This window comes from Rhincodon typus, chromosome 4 (genome assembly GCF_021869965.1).
Source record: "Rhincodon typus isolate 14 chromosome 4, sRhiTyp1.1, whole genome shotgun sequence".
In the NCBI taxonomy this organism is placed as follows: Eukaryota; Metazoa; Chordata; class Chondrichthyes; order Orectolobiformes; family Rhincodontidae; genus Rhincodon; species Rhincodon typus.
Genome location: NC_063335.1, coordinates 6,874,305 through 6,890,612, shown reverse-complemented (window position 1 = coordinate 6,890,612; position 16,308 = coordinate 6,874,305). Strand labels below are relative to the sequence as shown.

Here is a 16,308-nt window from a genome sequence, read left to right as displayed (position 1 = left end):
TATCTCTGTTATTCCTCCTGTTTGTTTCCTGTCTGCCAACCAACTCTCTATCCTTTTCAGTACACTACCCCCAATTCCATGTGCTTTAAGGATCTTAGAATAGATAAAAACAAAAAGTTCACACCGCAACATGGCTGTGTTTCCATTTCAGCCCCAAGAATTATATAGAATATAGAACAGTACAGCACAGTACAGTCCCTTTGGCCCACGATGTTGTGCTGACCTAATATCCTACTAAGATCAAACTACCATGCACACCCTACATTTTACTATCCTCCATGTGCCTATCCAAGAGTCGCTTAAAAGTCTCTGTCTCCTTCTTGAAATATTCAGCGTTTTGGCGTCAACCACCTTTTGTGGCAGAGCTTTCCACAGGCTCAGTACTCTCCAGTGAAGAACCTTCTCATCTCAGTTCACTGTTTCAGTCATGCAGTTTTTTTGAAGCAGAAATCCAGTCATTTTCTTTCAAGGATTTAACCATTCAGGCAGCAGCATCTGTGTAAAACAGGATTCCATTTATACAGTCTTTGATACAGCAGTGCACTTCTTTCCAAGACCTTTTCAACTATTATATGTTCTTCTGTTGATGTCTCTGTTCTTAAATCTTAAATTTTACATCTGTCACGTGGCTTCAGTATTTTTAACTTCTGTTGGTACTGCTTCCTTGCCAAACATCACTAGCTCATATAGATGAGTATTTCTTCTTATCCAAAATTATAATTGATCCCCTTATAAATGGTACAAACTCTTAAAAGTTATTTTCAATAAGTTTTTCAGGTTCCCCAAACATTTCTAAGTATTTACTAATTTTCTTTCATGTTGCTGCTTCAGGTTCTAAGGTTCAACTTACATTGCATCTAAATTTGGTTGCAAATGCTGTCTACATCAAATTTGTTTAGAATTAATTAATGAATTAATAAATGATTAATAGAATTACTAAACTGAAATAAATCCATTTTCCAAATGGATCAGTAAGGAGGAATGAAGTTTTTCTTGTTCTTAGACAAAGTAAAGACTTGTCAGTCGCAATATTTCAGAAAGCAAAGTGTTAGATTTAGCTAGATATGTTATTGCAGGTTCAGTTATGTCTCATGCTTTCACATTTATTTCAGAATTAATTTTGCATGAAAGATTTACATCAGAAGTAATGTTTGCATGTGGAAATGTACATATCTATGTCACTTGTCATATTTAAAAAAAAGCTGTTCGGTTGTGAAGCAGTAATTACCTACGTTCAATATGCCTTGCAGATGGTTTCACAACCATGAAATCATATTACTTAATGAAAAATTGTTAGCTCTTTGACATTATTTGTTTTGAAATAAAGGAAATTATTTCTTCCTCATTCAGGGCCGTCAAAAGATGGAGCACTAGATGAAGATGATTTTACACGGGCGTTTAACGATGTGCCTACTGTACAGGTGTGTATAAAATGGCCTTGGAATTTCCAGTTGAGCCGAATTAATTGGTAACCACTGTCACATTTGACAGTCTAATATCTGTTTGGTCAAGCAAATGACCTTTTTTTTTGTTGAGTATAACTATGTCTTTGTTGAGGATACAGCTGCCAAAGCTAAAATTAAATAACAAGCGGGACAGAACACTGACACTTCACCGGAGGTGCACTGACGACGTTACCTAGCAGGGTGACAATACGTTTGCAACCAAACCCTCCGGTTCAGCGAGCATGTATACAATCTCACCTACAACCCGAGCTACACATCTTCTCGAAAGCTTTAAGCTGAAATTAAATTTAAGGCTGTTGTTCAATATTTACTATCTTTCTGTTACATCGGGGAGGCAAGAAACAGTGCTTTGTTGCTTAATGAATGCAGTTTGCCTGTGAAAAATTCTGCTTTTGTGCAGGTTTTTGGTTGTGACTGATAAACATATGGATAAGTGGATAAACATATTCATTGAACTTTGTCTTAGCTGTCAAATATTGAAAATACACATTTGAAACACTTCCTTGAGCAAAATACTAATGGTACTTTAGCAGTCATAACATCTTGATGGTCATGAAAGGGAGGGACATTGTGGGCCACAAGGTTGCAGATTGCTGGCCCACAGCACCTCATGGATGCTCTGTTTTGAATTGCTGGATCTATTATAGAGTCATAGAGTTGCCCAGCATGGAAACAGACCCTTCAGTCCAACCAGTCCATGCCGACCATGTTCCCAAACTGAACTAGTCCCACCTGCCTGAGCTTGGCCCATATCCCTCCAAACCTTTCCTATTCATGAAATTACCTAGAAGTCTTTTAAACGTTGAAACTGTACCTGCGTTCACCACTTCCGTTGGTAGTTTACTCCACACACGACCCATTCTCTGAGTAAAAATTTTTACCCCTCATGCTCTTTTTAAATGTTTCTTCTCTCACCCTCTAGTTTTGAACTCCCCCACCCGAGGGAAAAGACCCTTGTTATTTACCTTATCTATGCCCCTCCTGATTTTATAAACCTCAATAAGGTTGCCCCTCAACTTCCTACTCTCCAGTGAAAAAAGCTCCAGCCTTTCCAGTCTATTTTTATATCTCAGACCCTCAATTCCTGGCAACATCCTGGTAAATCTTTTCTGAACCCTCTCCACTTTAATAATATTCTTCCTATAACAGGACCAGGGCTGCACCCGGTACTCCAGGAGAGGCTTTACCAACATCCTGTACAGCCACAACATGACGTTCCTAATTCCGATACTCCAAGGACTGAGCAACAAAGGCAAATGCCTTCTTAACCATTCTGTCTACCTTTGATGCAAATTTCAAAGAATTATGTACTTGAACCTCTAGGTCTCTCCATTCTACCACAGTAGCCAAGGTCTTGCCATTAATTGTGTAAGTCCTATCTGTGTTTGTATTACCAAATTTATCCGAATTAAACCTCAGTCCACAACTCCTCCGCGCACTGACCTCATTGACAAGATTTCTTTGTAATCTTAGTTCTTCACTGTTTACTATGCCACCAATTTTGGTGTCATCTGATAACTTGCTAACCATGCCTCCTATATTTTCATCCAAATCATTTATACAAATGACAAACAAAAGTGGACCCAGCACCGATCCCTGTAGAACACTGCTGGTCGCATCTATCCTTTTTATCATGTGATAGTGTCACACACATGATGTAGAGTATTGTCAGTGTGAAGGTGGGACTTTGTCTCAAAGGGGATCGTGCAGTGGTCATTCTTGCCAAAACTATTATGGACAGATTCATCTGTGACAGACTGATTGGTGAGAATGAGGTTAAATATAAAAACCAAAAGAACTGCGGATGCTGTAAATCAGGGACAAAAACTGAAGTTGCTGGAAAAGTTTAGCAGGTCTGGCAGCATCTGTGAAGAGAAAATCAGAGTTAACGTTTCGGGTCAAGTTAACCCTTCCTCAAATATGTTTTACCCTCTTGTAATTTCTTTCATTACCTGCTGCAGCCCAGTCTAGCAGCTATGTCCTTTAGGACTTGACCAGCTTGGTTCGCAGTGGTACTGCCAAACCACTCCTGGCGGTCGACATTCATATATCCCACCCAAAGTGCATTCTATGCCACCCTCGTACATCGTACATCTTTCAAGTGCTAATCAACACGGAGAAGTACTGATTCATCAGCCTGGCTGTGGGGGATTGTGGTCCTTGGTAATCATCAGGAGGTTTCCTTGCCCATATTTGACCTGATGCCATGAGACTTCATGGACTTTGATATCAACGTTGAGGATTCCCAGGACACTCCCTCATGACTTTATGCCACTGTGCAATCACCACTGGGATGATGATGATGATGTCTCGGATGATGTATGAAGGAGGTGATTCTGACAGTATGACTGTATCCCGCTGTTGCTTTTCTTTTTGGACGAGCCCCCAGATGTCAATAAGGAAGACATTTCATTGTTGACAGGCTGTGTTTTCCATTATTGCTTTCAGTCGGTTTTATTGATTTCTTGATACTTTCTAGCGGTTGATAGAACTGAATGGTTTGCTGTGCCATTTCAGAGGGAAGTTGAGTTAACTCCATTGTTTGAATTTGAAGTCATGTGTAGACAATTTGCAGTATCCCATAGAACCTGTAATAAATTGGGAATCTTGCCTGGGGAACTGGTTGTAACAGTATCACGGAGCATGGAGCAGAGCAACATCAACTTGGCACAAGATTTTGTGCAGAACTTTCTGTCAATCATTCCAATGTGGAAGTGATAAAGGCAGCAACCTTCCTTTTCTAAGGGACATTAGTAAACCAGATTTATCATTTGCTGCAATGGACTTTTAAGTCCTATGTTCATTGAATTCAAAATCAAATTTGAAGCATGGTCTTTGGATTACTAGTCCAATGACAGTACCACAACACCATTGCCTCCCCCAATGATTTAAGATATGATTAGCCATCACCTAGAATACTATTCAGGGAGGAAAGTAGTGGAGAAAATTCACACACCATTTTTTGGAGTTCGTTGACAATTCCGAGAATTTAAGCACATGCCTATATGCAACAATACCTAGACAACATTCAGACTTGCGCTGAAGATTGTCAAGCAATTTTTGCACCAGAGAATGACCCATCTCTAACAAGATAAAATCCAGCCATTCCACCCAAACATTCAGTGACTTTGCCATCAATATTGTAGGGTTATTATTGTCCATAAACTGATCTGAACCAGTCGCATAAATACTATGGCTGGAAGAACAGATCAGAGGCTGGGACTTTAAAAAAGAATCATTTAAGGCATGTGGGCTTTGCTGGCTGAATCAGCATCTATTGCTCATCCTAATTGTCCTTGAGATGGTGATGGTGAGCTGCTTTCTTGAACTGCTGTATCCATTTGGTGTAAGTATACTCGTAATGTTGTTAGGAAGGGAATTCCAGGGTTTTGACCCAGCAACAGTGAAGGAACTGTGATATATTTTCAAGTCAGGCTGGTGAGTTCTTGGAGGGGAGCTTGTAGGTGGTGATGTTCCCATATATCTCCTACCCATGTCTTTGTTCGTTTGGATGATTGATGGTCATGGGTTTGGAAGGTATGTTCTTTGGAGCTTTGATGAATTTTTGCAGTGTAGATGGCACACACGGCAGTTGAGCGTAGGTGGTAGAGAGAGTGCATATCGTGCCTATTAATCAGATTGCTTGTCCTAAATGCTGTCAAACATCTTATTGGAGCTGTGGAAAGTAAGAAGGTGTGATATATTCCATCACACATCTGATTTGTATTTTGTAGATGGTGGCAAGCCTTGGGGACTGAGCCCATAAATTACTCACTGTAGGATTCCTAGCCTGTGACATGCTCTTGCTGCCCCCATATTTATATGGCTGGTCCATTTTAATTTCCAACAATGTAAGTCTCAGGATGTTGTTTGTGTGGATATTCAGCAAGGGTAATGCCATTGAATGACAAGGGGTGGTGATTGCCTGGCACCTGTACTGGCACTCTGTAAAAATCTGGAATTAAGAGTTTAATGATGACCATGAAACCAAAATCAGTCTACTTCACTACTGTTCTTTAGTGAAGGAAACTGCTGTCCTTACCTGGTCTGGCCTGCAGACCCACAGCACATAGCTGAGCATGCTTCTCTGTACAGTTAGACATGCAGTGCTCTGACAATGAAGGACATATCTCTATCGTCCTTCCACATGCGGGTTCAACATGTGTAGTCGGCATGCTGGCTACGTGACCATCATGTGTTAGCACCCCTACAGTCTTCCTATCTTAGACCCACATCTAATCCTCCTCATCTCAGTGCATTCAGTACAAGCCGTTATTACATTTACATGACATGTGATTTTGTGTTGCTGTCACAGCACCCTTGCATAAATTATGGTTCCCTTCAGCTATTGTTGGCCTTTGTAACATTATTGCTGCTAACTTCAAAATCATTGAAATGGCCACCCTCAGTTTTCAAGCACAGTGGCATATTGCAAATTGTCTTTGATGAGCTGGTCACCCTTAAGCACCTTCACTCTGGATGCATAGCATCCTTTGAGATTCTGTGTTTTAATTTGAACTCTAGCCCCTCATATTCTCTCAGTCGATCTGTATTTCTAATTCTCCCCCATTGACTACAACAACTGGATTCTTCTCCCAGTGCAAGTTCTCCTTCAGCCATGAGGAATTGCCTTTCACCATAACACCGAGCAGTCAGGACACCCTTTGGAGCTCCGCATCATGACGAGACAGAACAGTATCTATTCCTCTGACTACATTTGTTTCGTCGAACTACATTATCCCTTTTCAATACCCCTGCCCCCGACTTGAATGATGTCCTATATCGTGGTGCCGTTGTTTGTTGTTAATCCACCCTGCAGTCCCTGTTCACATCTACATAGTTAACAAGAACCTTGAACCTGTAGATCAAAGTCCAAGGCTAAGGTTCTTCCAGCCTCACATACTGATTTCTGTACTTCCCTGATTTGCAGTCATACACCCTTGACTATAAATTAATGAAAATCATACTTGATGTAAGGGGTTTGACTGCTGCTAGAACAAAGTGTCCTTGTTATTGTCCCATTCTTTGGTGACTCACAATATCTGTAACTCAGACTCCTGGTCAGCAACTCTGAGCCAAATAGCTATAGCTACAGGCACTCTGTTCACAAGTTAAATTCAGACTCAGAGTCCTCCAAATATCTTGCAATCATAGTACATATTTAGATACAATCCAAGTTGTCATATGCTGTCATAGCTACCACCTTCTATAGAAAGACTATATACCAAATATGTCTTGAGAGACAATGAGTGAATTGTAAGCATTTCCCTGAGCCTAAATCCTGAGTATTCACTATTATAATAAAATATTTGGAGTGAATAATTTTGGTGTGGTCAGTGTTGTAATTGTTACCAATGGTTTTGATGCAAGAAGATGTATGTTTTGTGAGGCAAATCTCTCAATAAAAATAGTGCTTTTTCTGAAATGCTTTCCCTTTGCAACTTATGTCTTTCAGATTTTTTCCAATAGAGAACTTGAAGAAACTCTCAATAAAATAAGAGAAATTCTGTCTGATGATAAGCATGACTGGGATCAGCGAGCCAATGCAGTAAGTTGTGTCAGTTCATGTGTGTAGGATAATTTTTATGCTGACATGCAAAAAAAATTCCTTGCACACTGCTAAAGGTCACAATGAAAATATTGATTGTGTTAAAGACAACTGCTGGAAAGAAGAACTGACTGCGTCTGTGTGATTTCACAATATTGTTCATCTTTGTGGGCTTATTATTTGCCTTAAGCAAGCATATTTTGACTGTGATCTCAGAATTGCAAGACTATAATTTTATCATTTGGGTGCTATAATGTCATTATTTTTATTTATTCATGGTATATAAGCGTCTTTTCATTGCCAACTCCAGTTAACCTTGAAAAGGTGCTGCTGCCTTGAGCCACTATAATTCATGGAGTGTAGGCACCTACAGTCCGGTTAGGGAAGGAGTTCCAGGACTTTGACCAAGTGACAGCGAAGAAGCGAAAATATAGTTCCAGGTCCGGATGATGTGTGACTTGGAGGGGACATGCAGGTGATGGTGTTCCCAATTATCTGTCGCTTTAATCCTTCTAGGTGGCAGAGGTCATGGATTTGGATGGTGCTATCTAAGGAGCTTAGGTGAATTCCTGTCATGCATGATCAAAATGCACTTGTGATGGAGGAAGTGAATGTCAAATGTTGTGGATGTGGTTCCAGTCAAGCAGGCAGTTCTGTCCTGGATGGTGTCAAACCTCTTGACTGTTGTTGGCATTCATTTGGGCAAGTGAAAGTATTCATTCACATTCCTGACTTGTTTCATGTAGATGTGGACGGGCACTGGGAAGACAGGATAAGGCACATAATTTCTCACCTCTGTCCTGCTCTTGAAGTTGCAGTATTTGTATGGTCGATCAAGTTTAGTTTCTGATTGCACTATGAATTTTGGTTGTCAGAGATTCGCCCAGGAACTGAAATCATTCAAGATGGTAACTCACCACTACCTTCTCAAGGGCAATTAGGTTTTGGCAATAAATGGTGGCTAGCTATGACACACATCTCTTGAGAAATTTGTTTTAAAATCTGTGATAGTAATGCTATTGAATATTAAAGAAAGTTGGTTAGATTCTCTCTTGCTGGAAATGTTCGTTGCTTGGTGCTTGAGGTGCAACTGTTTCTTGCCACTTTGGAGCTCAAGCCTGGATGCTGATCTCCAACAACCACAATCTTCCTTTGTGCTAGGTATGACTGTAACCAGTGGTGGGATTTCTTCCTGATTGCAGCTGACTCCAATTTTGCTAGGGTACCTCGATGCCATACTCAGTTAAAAGCTGGCATGATGTCAAGGGTAGTCACTCTCACCCCACATCTGGAGTTCAGCTGGTTTGTCCATTTTTGAACCAATGCTGTCATGATGTCAGCAGATGAGTGGCCCTGGCGGAACCCAAACTGAATGTTGTTTTGCAAGTTATTATTGTACAAGTGCTGCTTGATAGAACAGTTTACAACCCCGTCCATCACTTTGGCGATTATAAAGAATGGTCTGATCAGGCAATACTGGCCAGGTTGGATTTGTACTGCTTTTGTGGACTCAGCATACCAGGCAATTTTCTACTTTGCAGGGTAGATGCTATTATGTGTCAAACCACAAATAGAATACGAGGTAGATGGAGGGTAAACTTGAACTAGGAATACTTTATAGTGAGATAACAAGGTGTAGAGCTGGATGAACACATCAGGCTTTATAGTGTGTCCTCTCAGATCCAGTCGGTTTTAGACCACGTCCCTAGCTCCTGCCTCCAGGTCACCTGACCTGCTCTCTTAAAGAGGCAACACACTCCCAACTACATACATAACGGATGTGTGTGTTGTACTGGAACAACATAACTCGGGGCATGATTAGTTCTGAAGCATAACTTTTAATCCCCACTTTAATTCAAAGTCAAGACCCAGTTGTGGAACCCCATGCAGATTATAATAATCAGTTACTTTAGCCAAATCAAGAATTAAATTTGTAGTCATCTTGATCTATCCAATTCTGCTATTTAACTGTTAAACACACTAGGAAAATGAGCGCACAGGCAATTGAAAACTTTTCCTTTTTCTCTAGCTCAAGAAGATTAGATCACTCCTGATTGCTGGAGCTACAGAATATGATTGCTTTTTTCAACACTTAAGATTATTGGAAGGAGCTTTTAAATTGTCTGCTAGAGATCTCCGCTCACAGGTTGTCAGAGAAGCTTGCATTACTGTAGCGTAAGTATTGTTGGAAGTTCACTTCAACCTGTTGGGTATATTTTAAAGTATCTTTGAATTGTTACAATAAGAATATGCTGTGAAATTGCTTTCTTTACCATGCCTGCATTACAAATGCAAACATTTATTTGGAGAAGCCCAAATTACCTCTGTGACAGTTAGGACCTGTAAAGCAGCAGTTGTTGGAGCATGAGTAGTCTATCAAAATATGGCAAGGCCTGTGGCTGTATTTCTATCAACTCACCCCAGCAAGTTAATATTGCCTTTTATAAGCGTAAACACCCTTTCACAACATGCTTAGTGTTAACGACTATCAGTTATTCTCTCTGGTGCCAAAAATTAACTGTCATATGTGGGGAAACTTATTCCATTGGGTTTTGATTTTTTGGGAGATGTTTTCAAAGCACAAAAAAAAAATTCATTTCTTTTTACACTCTCAATTCGGTCTTTCTTAAACTTTATTTCTCTTTCATTATCTGCGTTGACCTTAAATCCTTCTTTACTTCACCTTCCTTTTCTGGCCTTCCTATTTAATCCCTAGTTCTAAAATCTGTTCAGTGAAGTGTTGGTTGTTTTGTTCAAAAGGGCCCTAGACTTACTTAGCTTGCTGCACCATCATGAGCTTACTTTTGGAAAGTTTGTGGGCTTTTTTTTCTGCTGAAGGGTGTGGTGGCAAGTCAACCTTTTATTTAAATTGAAGTCTGATTTCACGATCTACCAAGATGGGATTCGAACCCATGTCCCCAGAACGTCAGCATGGGGTTCTGGGTCCCTAGTCTAGTGACCACAATGCTACCACACTAAGGGCAGATGCTACAGTATGTTCTGGCTCACTGCAATGATGTTGATGTTACAATGATTTTGAAATAGTTTAGTACTTGTTGAATTTATTTGCATTTAACGAGTTGGAAAGTAAAATATTTCCGCCATAAGAGAGAAGAGATTTGAAAAATGGGAAATAGGTTCATCACAGGGAGGGACTCACTCCCTTAGTACGTAAATATCTTTGAATAGAATGCTTGAATTTTGATCAACTAACTTTGAAATTAAGCATATTTATTAGAACCCTTGCTTAAAAAATTAAGTTGTGTAAGTCAGTGAGGTTGTTGACTTGCTCACCGAGCTGGCTTGTTTTTGTTCAGATGTTTCGTCACCATGCTAGGTGACATCATCAGTGAGGCCTCCGATGAAGCGATGTTGTTCTACTCCGCTTAGAATTTATACTGTCTGGTCTGTTATAGTGAGTAGTGTCATTTCCGGTTTTGATCTGTGTGGGTTTGTATATGGGGTCCAATTCTATATGTTTGTTGATTGCATTATGGGTTGAGAACCATGCCTCTAGGAATTCCTGTGCATGTCTATGGTTGGCTTGGGCTAATATGGTTACCTTGTCCCAGTTAAACTGATGGCCTTCATTGTCCAAGTATATTGATACTAGGGAAAGTTTGACGTGCCGTTTTGCTGCTAGCTGATGTTCATGTATTCTGATGGCTAGTTTCCTTCCTGTCTGTCCGATGCAATGTTTGTGGCAGTCGTTGCATGGTATTTTGTAACCCACGTTGGTTCTGCATGTTGTGGAGATGGGGTCTTTAATTCCTGTGAGCGTTGATCGTAGAGTGGCTGTAGGCTTGTGTGCTATCATGATTCCTAGTGGTCTTAGGAGTCTTATTGTCTGTTCTGATATGTTCTTGATGTAGGGCAGTGTGGCCAGTGTGTTAGTGCGTACAGTGTCCTCTGTTGTTGTCTGTTTAGTAGATACCTGTGGATGAAGTTGCGGGGATATCTGTTCAAAGCGAAGATTTTGTACAGGTGCTTTTTCTCTTTCCTGCATAGTTCCAGAGTGTTGCAGTGTGTTGTGGCCCATTTAAATAGTGTCCTAAAGCAGCTTTGTTTGTGGACGTTGGGGTGGTTGCTGTGGAAGTTGAGGATTTGATCAGTGTGGGTTGCTTTTCTGTATACTGAGGTTTGGAACTCCTGGTTAGTCAATCATTCTACCTCAACGTCCAGAAACGGAAGTTGATTGATGGTTTCTTCTTCCCTTGTGAATTTAATCCCTGCGAATACATTGTCGATGAGGTGGTGGGTCTCTTCTAATTTGTTGCATTTAATAATGACAAATATGTCGCCTATGTACCGGATCCACAGTTTAGTTTGAATGCGGGGGAGGGTGGTGTGTTGTAGTCTTTGCATGACTGCGTCTGCAATGAGTCCTGAGAAGGGTGACCCCATTGGTGTACCATTGAACTGTTTGTATACTTGACCATTAAAGACAAAGTTTGTGGTGAGGCACAGGTCTAGTAGTTTAAGTATGTTGTCATTGCTGATGGAGCTGCTGGTCTCCGTTGCTGCTTCCTCTAATAATGTGGCCACTGTTTCTTTGGCTAGTGGAATGTTGATTGATGTGATATCCTTTGATGTCACAGCTTTATTCACATCAATCGAAGAACATATCAAAACAGACAACAAGACCACTAAGAATCATGGTGGAACAGAAGCCTACAGCCACTCTACGATCAACACTCACAAGGATTAAAGACCCCATTCCCACAACATGCAGAGCGAATGTGGTTTAAAAAATACCATGCAATGACTGCCACAAACATTGCATCGGACAGACAGGAAGGAAACTAGCCATCAGAATACATGAACATCAGCTAGCAGCAAAACGGCACGACAAACTTTCCTTAATATCAATACACTTGGACAATGAAGGCCATCAGTTTAACTGGGACAAGGTAACCATATTAGCCCAAGCCAACCATAGACATGCACAGGAATTCCTAGAGGCATGGTTCTCAACCCATAATGCAATCAACAAACATATAGAATTGGACCCCATATACAAACCCATACAGATCAAAACCGGAAATGACACTACTCACTATAACAGACCAGACGGTATAAATTCCACAACAAAAACTAAGTTGCTGGAAAAGCTCAGCAGGTCTGGCAGCATCTGTGGAGGAGAAAACAGAATTAACGTTTCGGGTCCAGTAACCCTTCCTCAAAAAATAAATTCCAAGCGGAGTAGAACAACATCGCTTTATCAGAGGACTCACTGATGATGTCACCTAGCATGGTGACAAAACGTCGGAACAAAAACAAGCCAGCTCAGCGAGCAAGTCACCAACCTCACCCACAACCCGAGCTGCAAATCTTTGCCAGAACTTTAAATGTCTAAGTCAGTGATGGAGAAAAGTATCCATTTTATATAACGTTTCCTAAACAGCTCTTTTTAGAAAGGCAAGTAATGTGATTTTCAATGTACATACAGATGCATGTGTTAATTTATAGAATTTATGTATTGTAATTTAATTAGATAAGAACCACCAGTTACTTGAGTACTTTACTTTTTTTAAGTTTCAAATTTCATCTGCCTCTATTTGTGACTGAAATGTTAATTTCACAAGAAGAGAATTATTTTAGGTTAAAGAAAATTCAGTTGTGCAGGTCAGTCAGAATTTGGGTTGTTTTTGTGCATTCAAGCTGTTCAAATTCAATCATTATTCCTTTCTTACAGATTTATTTAACAGAAAAATATGTTGCCTTTGTGTTGACCAAAATTTACTTGTTGGAATTATGTTACACAGGCACCTATCAACACATTTAGGCAACAAATTTGATCATAGTGCTGAAGCCATTGTGCCTACATTGTTTAACCTCGTCCCAAACTGTGCAAAAGTTATGGCAACATCTGGAGTAGCAGCAATTAGGTGCATCATCCGTGTGAGTACATTGTGTAACACGTCTTTTCTTTGAACATGTCTTCGTGGTTCTTTAGCGTTTGTTCATTCTTATTCTTTCATTGTGCACAGTGAAAGAAGAACTGCTGAAGTCCTTTTGCACTATTTATGAACAATACTGAATTAAATGAGTCTTTTCACATATATTAGCCTCACATATCCTCAGGAATATCTGAGATTCATTGTTGACAGATTGCTCTATCAGTTCAATATAATATTTTTAATTGGTCCTTCACTGACAGGTTTTCTTTGAAGTGTGTACTGTTGTGAAAACATAGTTAGTTAGTAGTACAGAACTTGAGTAATGTTGAGTATTGTACTCACCAGGACACATAGGACATTACCAATGTAAAGGGGACCAGAGAGCATAATCTAAGAATAAAGGGGCGCCAATTCAAGACTGAGATGAGGAGAAATGTCTTCTCTGAGTGTCGAGAGTCTTTGAAATTCCGTGCCACAGAGAGCTGTGGGGGCAGAGTCCTTGCATATATTTAAGGCTGAGATAGATAGATTCTTTATGAATAGTTGAATGAAAGGTTACAGGGGAAAGGCCGGAAACTTCAAATTATTGTGAGGAATGTCTAGTCAGCCACGATTCTATTGAATGATGAAGCAGTCTTGAACGGCATACTTCTGTTCTCATTTCTTATGGGAGCAGCTTTTTATATTGTATGAGAAGAGAATGCTGATTTGTTGAAAGTCAGCAATGATTGGTAGAGTTGTTGTAATGGAGAATGTACCAATCAGATGATAACTGACAGTTAACTGCCAAATTTTATTTAAATTTAAATCAGGCAGGTTAACTCTGGTCTGTGAAATGAACCAGAGAATGGCTGCCACCTTTTCTTTAAGTTGAAGCTGGTGTAATATGTGTGCATGCTCTTTCTGTCTATGAAGAACAGAATCCTATGTAGTTAGCTTCCAGTACACGCTGTTAGCCCGACAGATTATTTTAAATTGGTTGTCTGCATAATTCTTAAACATTTGCTATTATTTAGCAAATGTTCTTCAATTGCAGAATCCATCTAATGTTGGATACATTTTGTGTTTTGCAAGCATATGCTGTTTAGTTATGGTCAGCATCTGGCTTATAGCAAACGTCTGAAGGGGCATGCTGGTTGATATTGTCATTCAGTCTTTGCGATATATGGCCTTCATATCTAGTGATGCATCACATCACAGTTTCATTTACCACATTTGTCATGTGTATAATATGCAGAACATCTTTTTGCCTTGTAATACAGTATCTTGATAGTGGTGAACATCGCTCATATTGCTGCTGTGCAGAAGCAGTATGAAACAACTAACTTTACTATTGCTCAATTATTTTGAGTTACCTTACCCTTGGATAATCTGAGGTCGATTGGGTACTTTTCAGGACTAAAAGTGGCTTTAAGTGTGACATAGAGATACATCTTGATAGAACAACTAAACTTGATTGAAATAATATTAATTTATTATTTTCTTCATGCAGCATACTCACGTTCCAAGGTTGATTCCCTTAATAACTAGCAATTGTACTTCAAAGTCAGTGGCTGTGAGGCGGTAAGACAACACTGTATTTGCTTTTCATCTTTTTGTTTCTACTAAAGAATGTGTGTTCTTATTGATTGTGTAGTTGATCAAAGTCAAGACGAAATTGAGAATAGCAACTTCTGTAATGTACGTTTTCAATAAGTTTCCAAACATCAATAGTCGAGGGGATGTTTAGTGAGGCCTAGAAGAGCTGAGAGCCAATTGGGTGGAGAGGATTTATTTACATTGGAGTCAAAAATGAGTTGAATAGTCGAGTTAGCTAAGGGAAGTTTAGTTGGCTGCATATCATTGGGAGGAGTGGGTATCTCCCCCCGCTAGTGGCAGAAACCAATTGACTGCGTTTCCACTCCATTAATATGCATTAAGTAGGAACTCCACTAAGTTGAGTCCTGTCTTCGAGGTAAGTCAGCAGTGCATCAAAAACCAGTACCTCCAGTTTCCCAACAGCTCAGATATGGTGTGCCACTGGTGAGATTCTTCAACAGTTCCAAGATGAGGTTTCACTTTTGCCTAACTTGGAGGTAAAGGGAGGGGAAGCAGGAGAAGTTGGATGGTCCAGTCGCAGTCATGCAGAGGAATTGAGAAGAAAATGATGGTGCTGGTCACATCCTGAAATGATACTGCAGTTTTGTTAGCAGAAGGGTGGTAATAGCCATTGGAACCTCAAAAGGGGTAGTACTACAAGGCACTGGCATGTGAGGGAATAGATGATAGGAGGATTCTGAAGGGGGCCAGTCTCTGGTGTTCAGGACAAGTCTCTTGTTGCAGAGGCCTTACCCTCTGTGTCCAAGGGAGGCAACTATTATCACACGTGGTGGGTCAACAGCAAGGAAAGCAATATCAAGTTTAAGTCAGGGCATGTGCATCTGGTGGTGGGGGCGGGTTAAAGGCTTTTGAGGAAAAGTTGAGGAATACTGAAACAAGTAATGGTCAGTGAAGTAAGATTCAAAGAAGATAGCAGTAAGAACAAGAATGAGGAACGAGGGTTGAGTGTCACTGACTCATGGTCAAGGATTATCATTGGAGGCTCCAGGATGTTTGTAATAAGGACCAGGCTGATAGGAGGAAGCTTGAAGGTGACAGAGGTTCATGGACATGGATGGTTGTAGAGTTTCTGTATGTGTCCATTGAAATGGCGGCAAAGGAAGTGTGAGCTCCCAAGAGATCAGATTTTGTGATAGGTCCACGATGGGTTAGCAGGGGTTCGGGGTGTGGCCGAATGTCATGCATTCCCACCAGGAGTAGCTACTCTAGAAATGAAGACCACGTAAATAGAGGTAGTTATATCTTCCTTCACTCAGTTTATTTTGTGAATTCTTTATGGGGCTCACCCTCCTCACTTTTGCCACCTCAGGTGGTGAAGGAGAGGATTCTCCACAAAACAGTCTTGGTCGCACAACATAGGACACAAGGCTAGCAGCTGACACCACCCGAAGGTAAATGAAGTCAGGAGGAACTCAACCACAATCATGTCGGAGATTCTTGGTGCATCGGTACACATTCACAAAGTGGCTCTCTACCTTCAGATGTCAGAATGGGAGTTAGTTGCTGACCTATGCACTCTCTTTCAACAAGACCTGTAGCTATGACTTTGGAGAGAACCCCATGCCAGTTACCTTCACAGTTATTGCAGCCATAGGTTTTTTAGCCAACATCTCATTTCAGGGCTTCACCCAGAGGGATGAGGCATGTATGGCATTTCCCAACCTGCAGCACATAGATGCAAGGATGAGGTGACTAATGACCTGTTCACAAAGACCAACAAACTCACTTAATGCAAACAAGTGGCGATAGTTAGGCTGCAAGAGCGTGGTCCCTGCAAGTACATGGGGTAGTTGAC

The 16,308-nt window shown here is 40.5% G+C and overlaps 1 protein-coding gene across 1 annotated transcript in view; it reads left to right on the top strand.

The window, feature by feature from the left end:
* LOC109917082 (CLIP-associating protein 1-like) overlaps positions 1-16,308 on the top strand; it is a 180,902-nt gene that overhangs the window by 115,125 nt on the left and 49,469 nt on the right. The window contains exons 9-13 of the mRNA XM_048595633.1: positions 1,351-1,421; positions 6,922-7,014; positions 9,044-9,189; positions 12,780-12,915; positions 14,407-14,477. Of these exons, the coding sequence (XP_048451590.1) occupies positions 1,351-1,421; positions 6,922-7,014; positions 9,044-9,189; positions 12,780-12,915; positions 14,407-14,477 (517 nt within the window). The remainder of the gene's footprint in view (positions 1-1,350; positions 1,422-6,921; positions 7,015-9,043; positions 9,190-12,779; positions 12,916-14,406; positions 14,478-16,308) is intronic.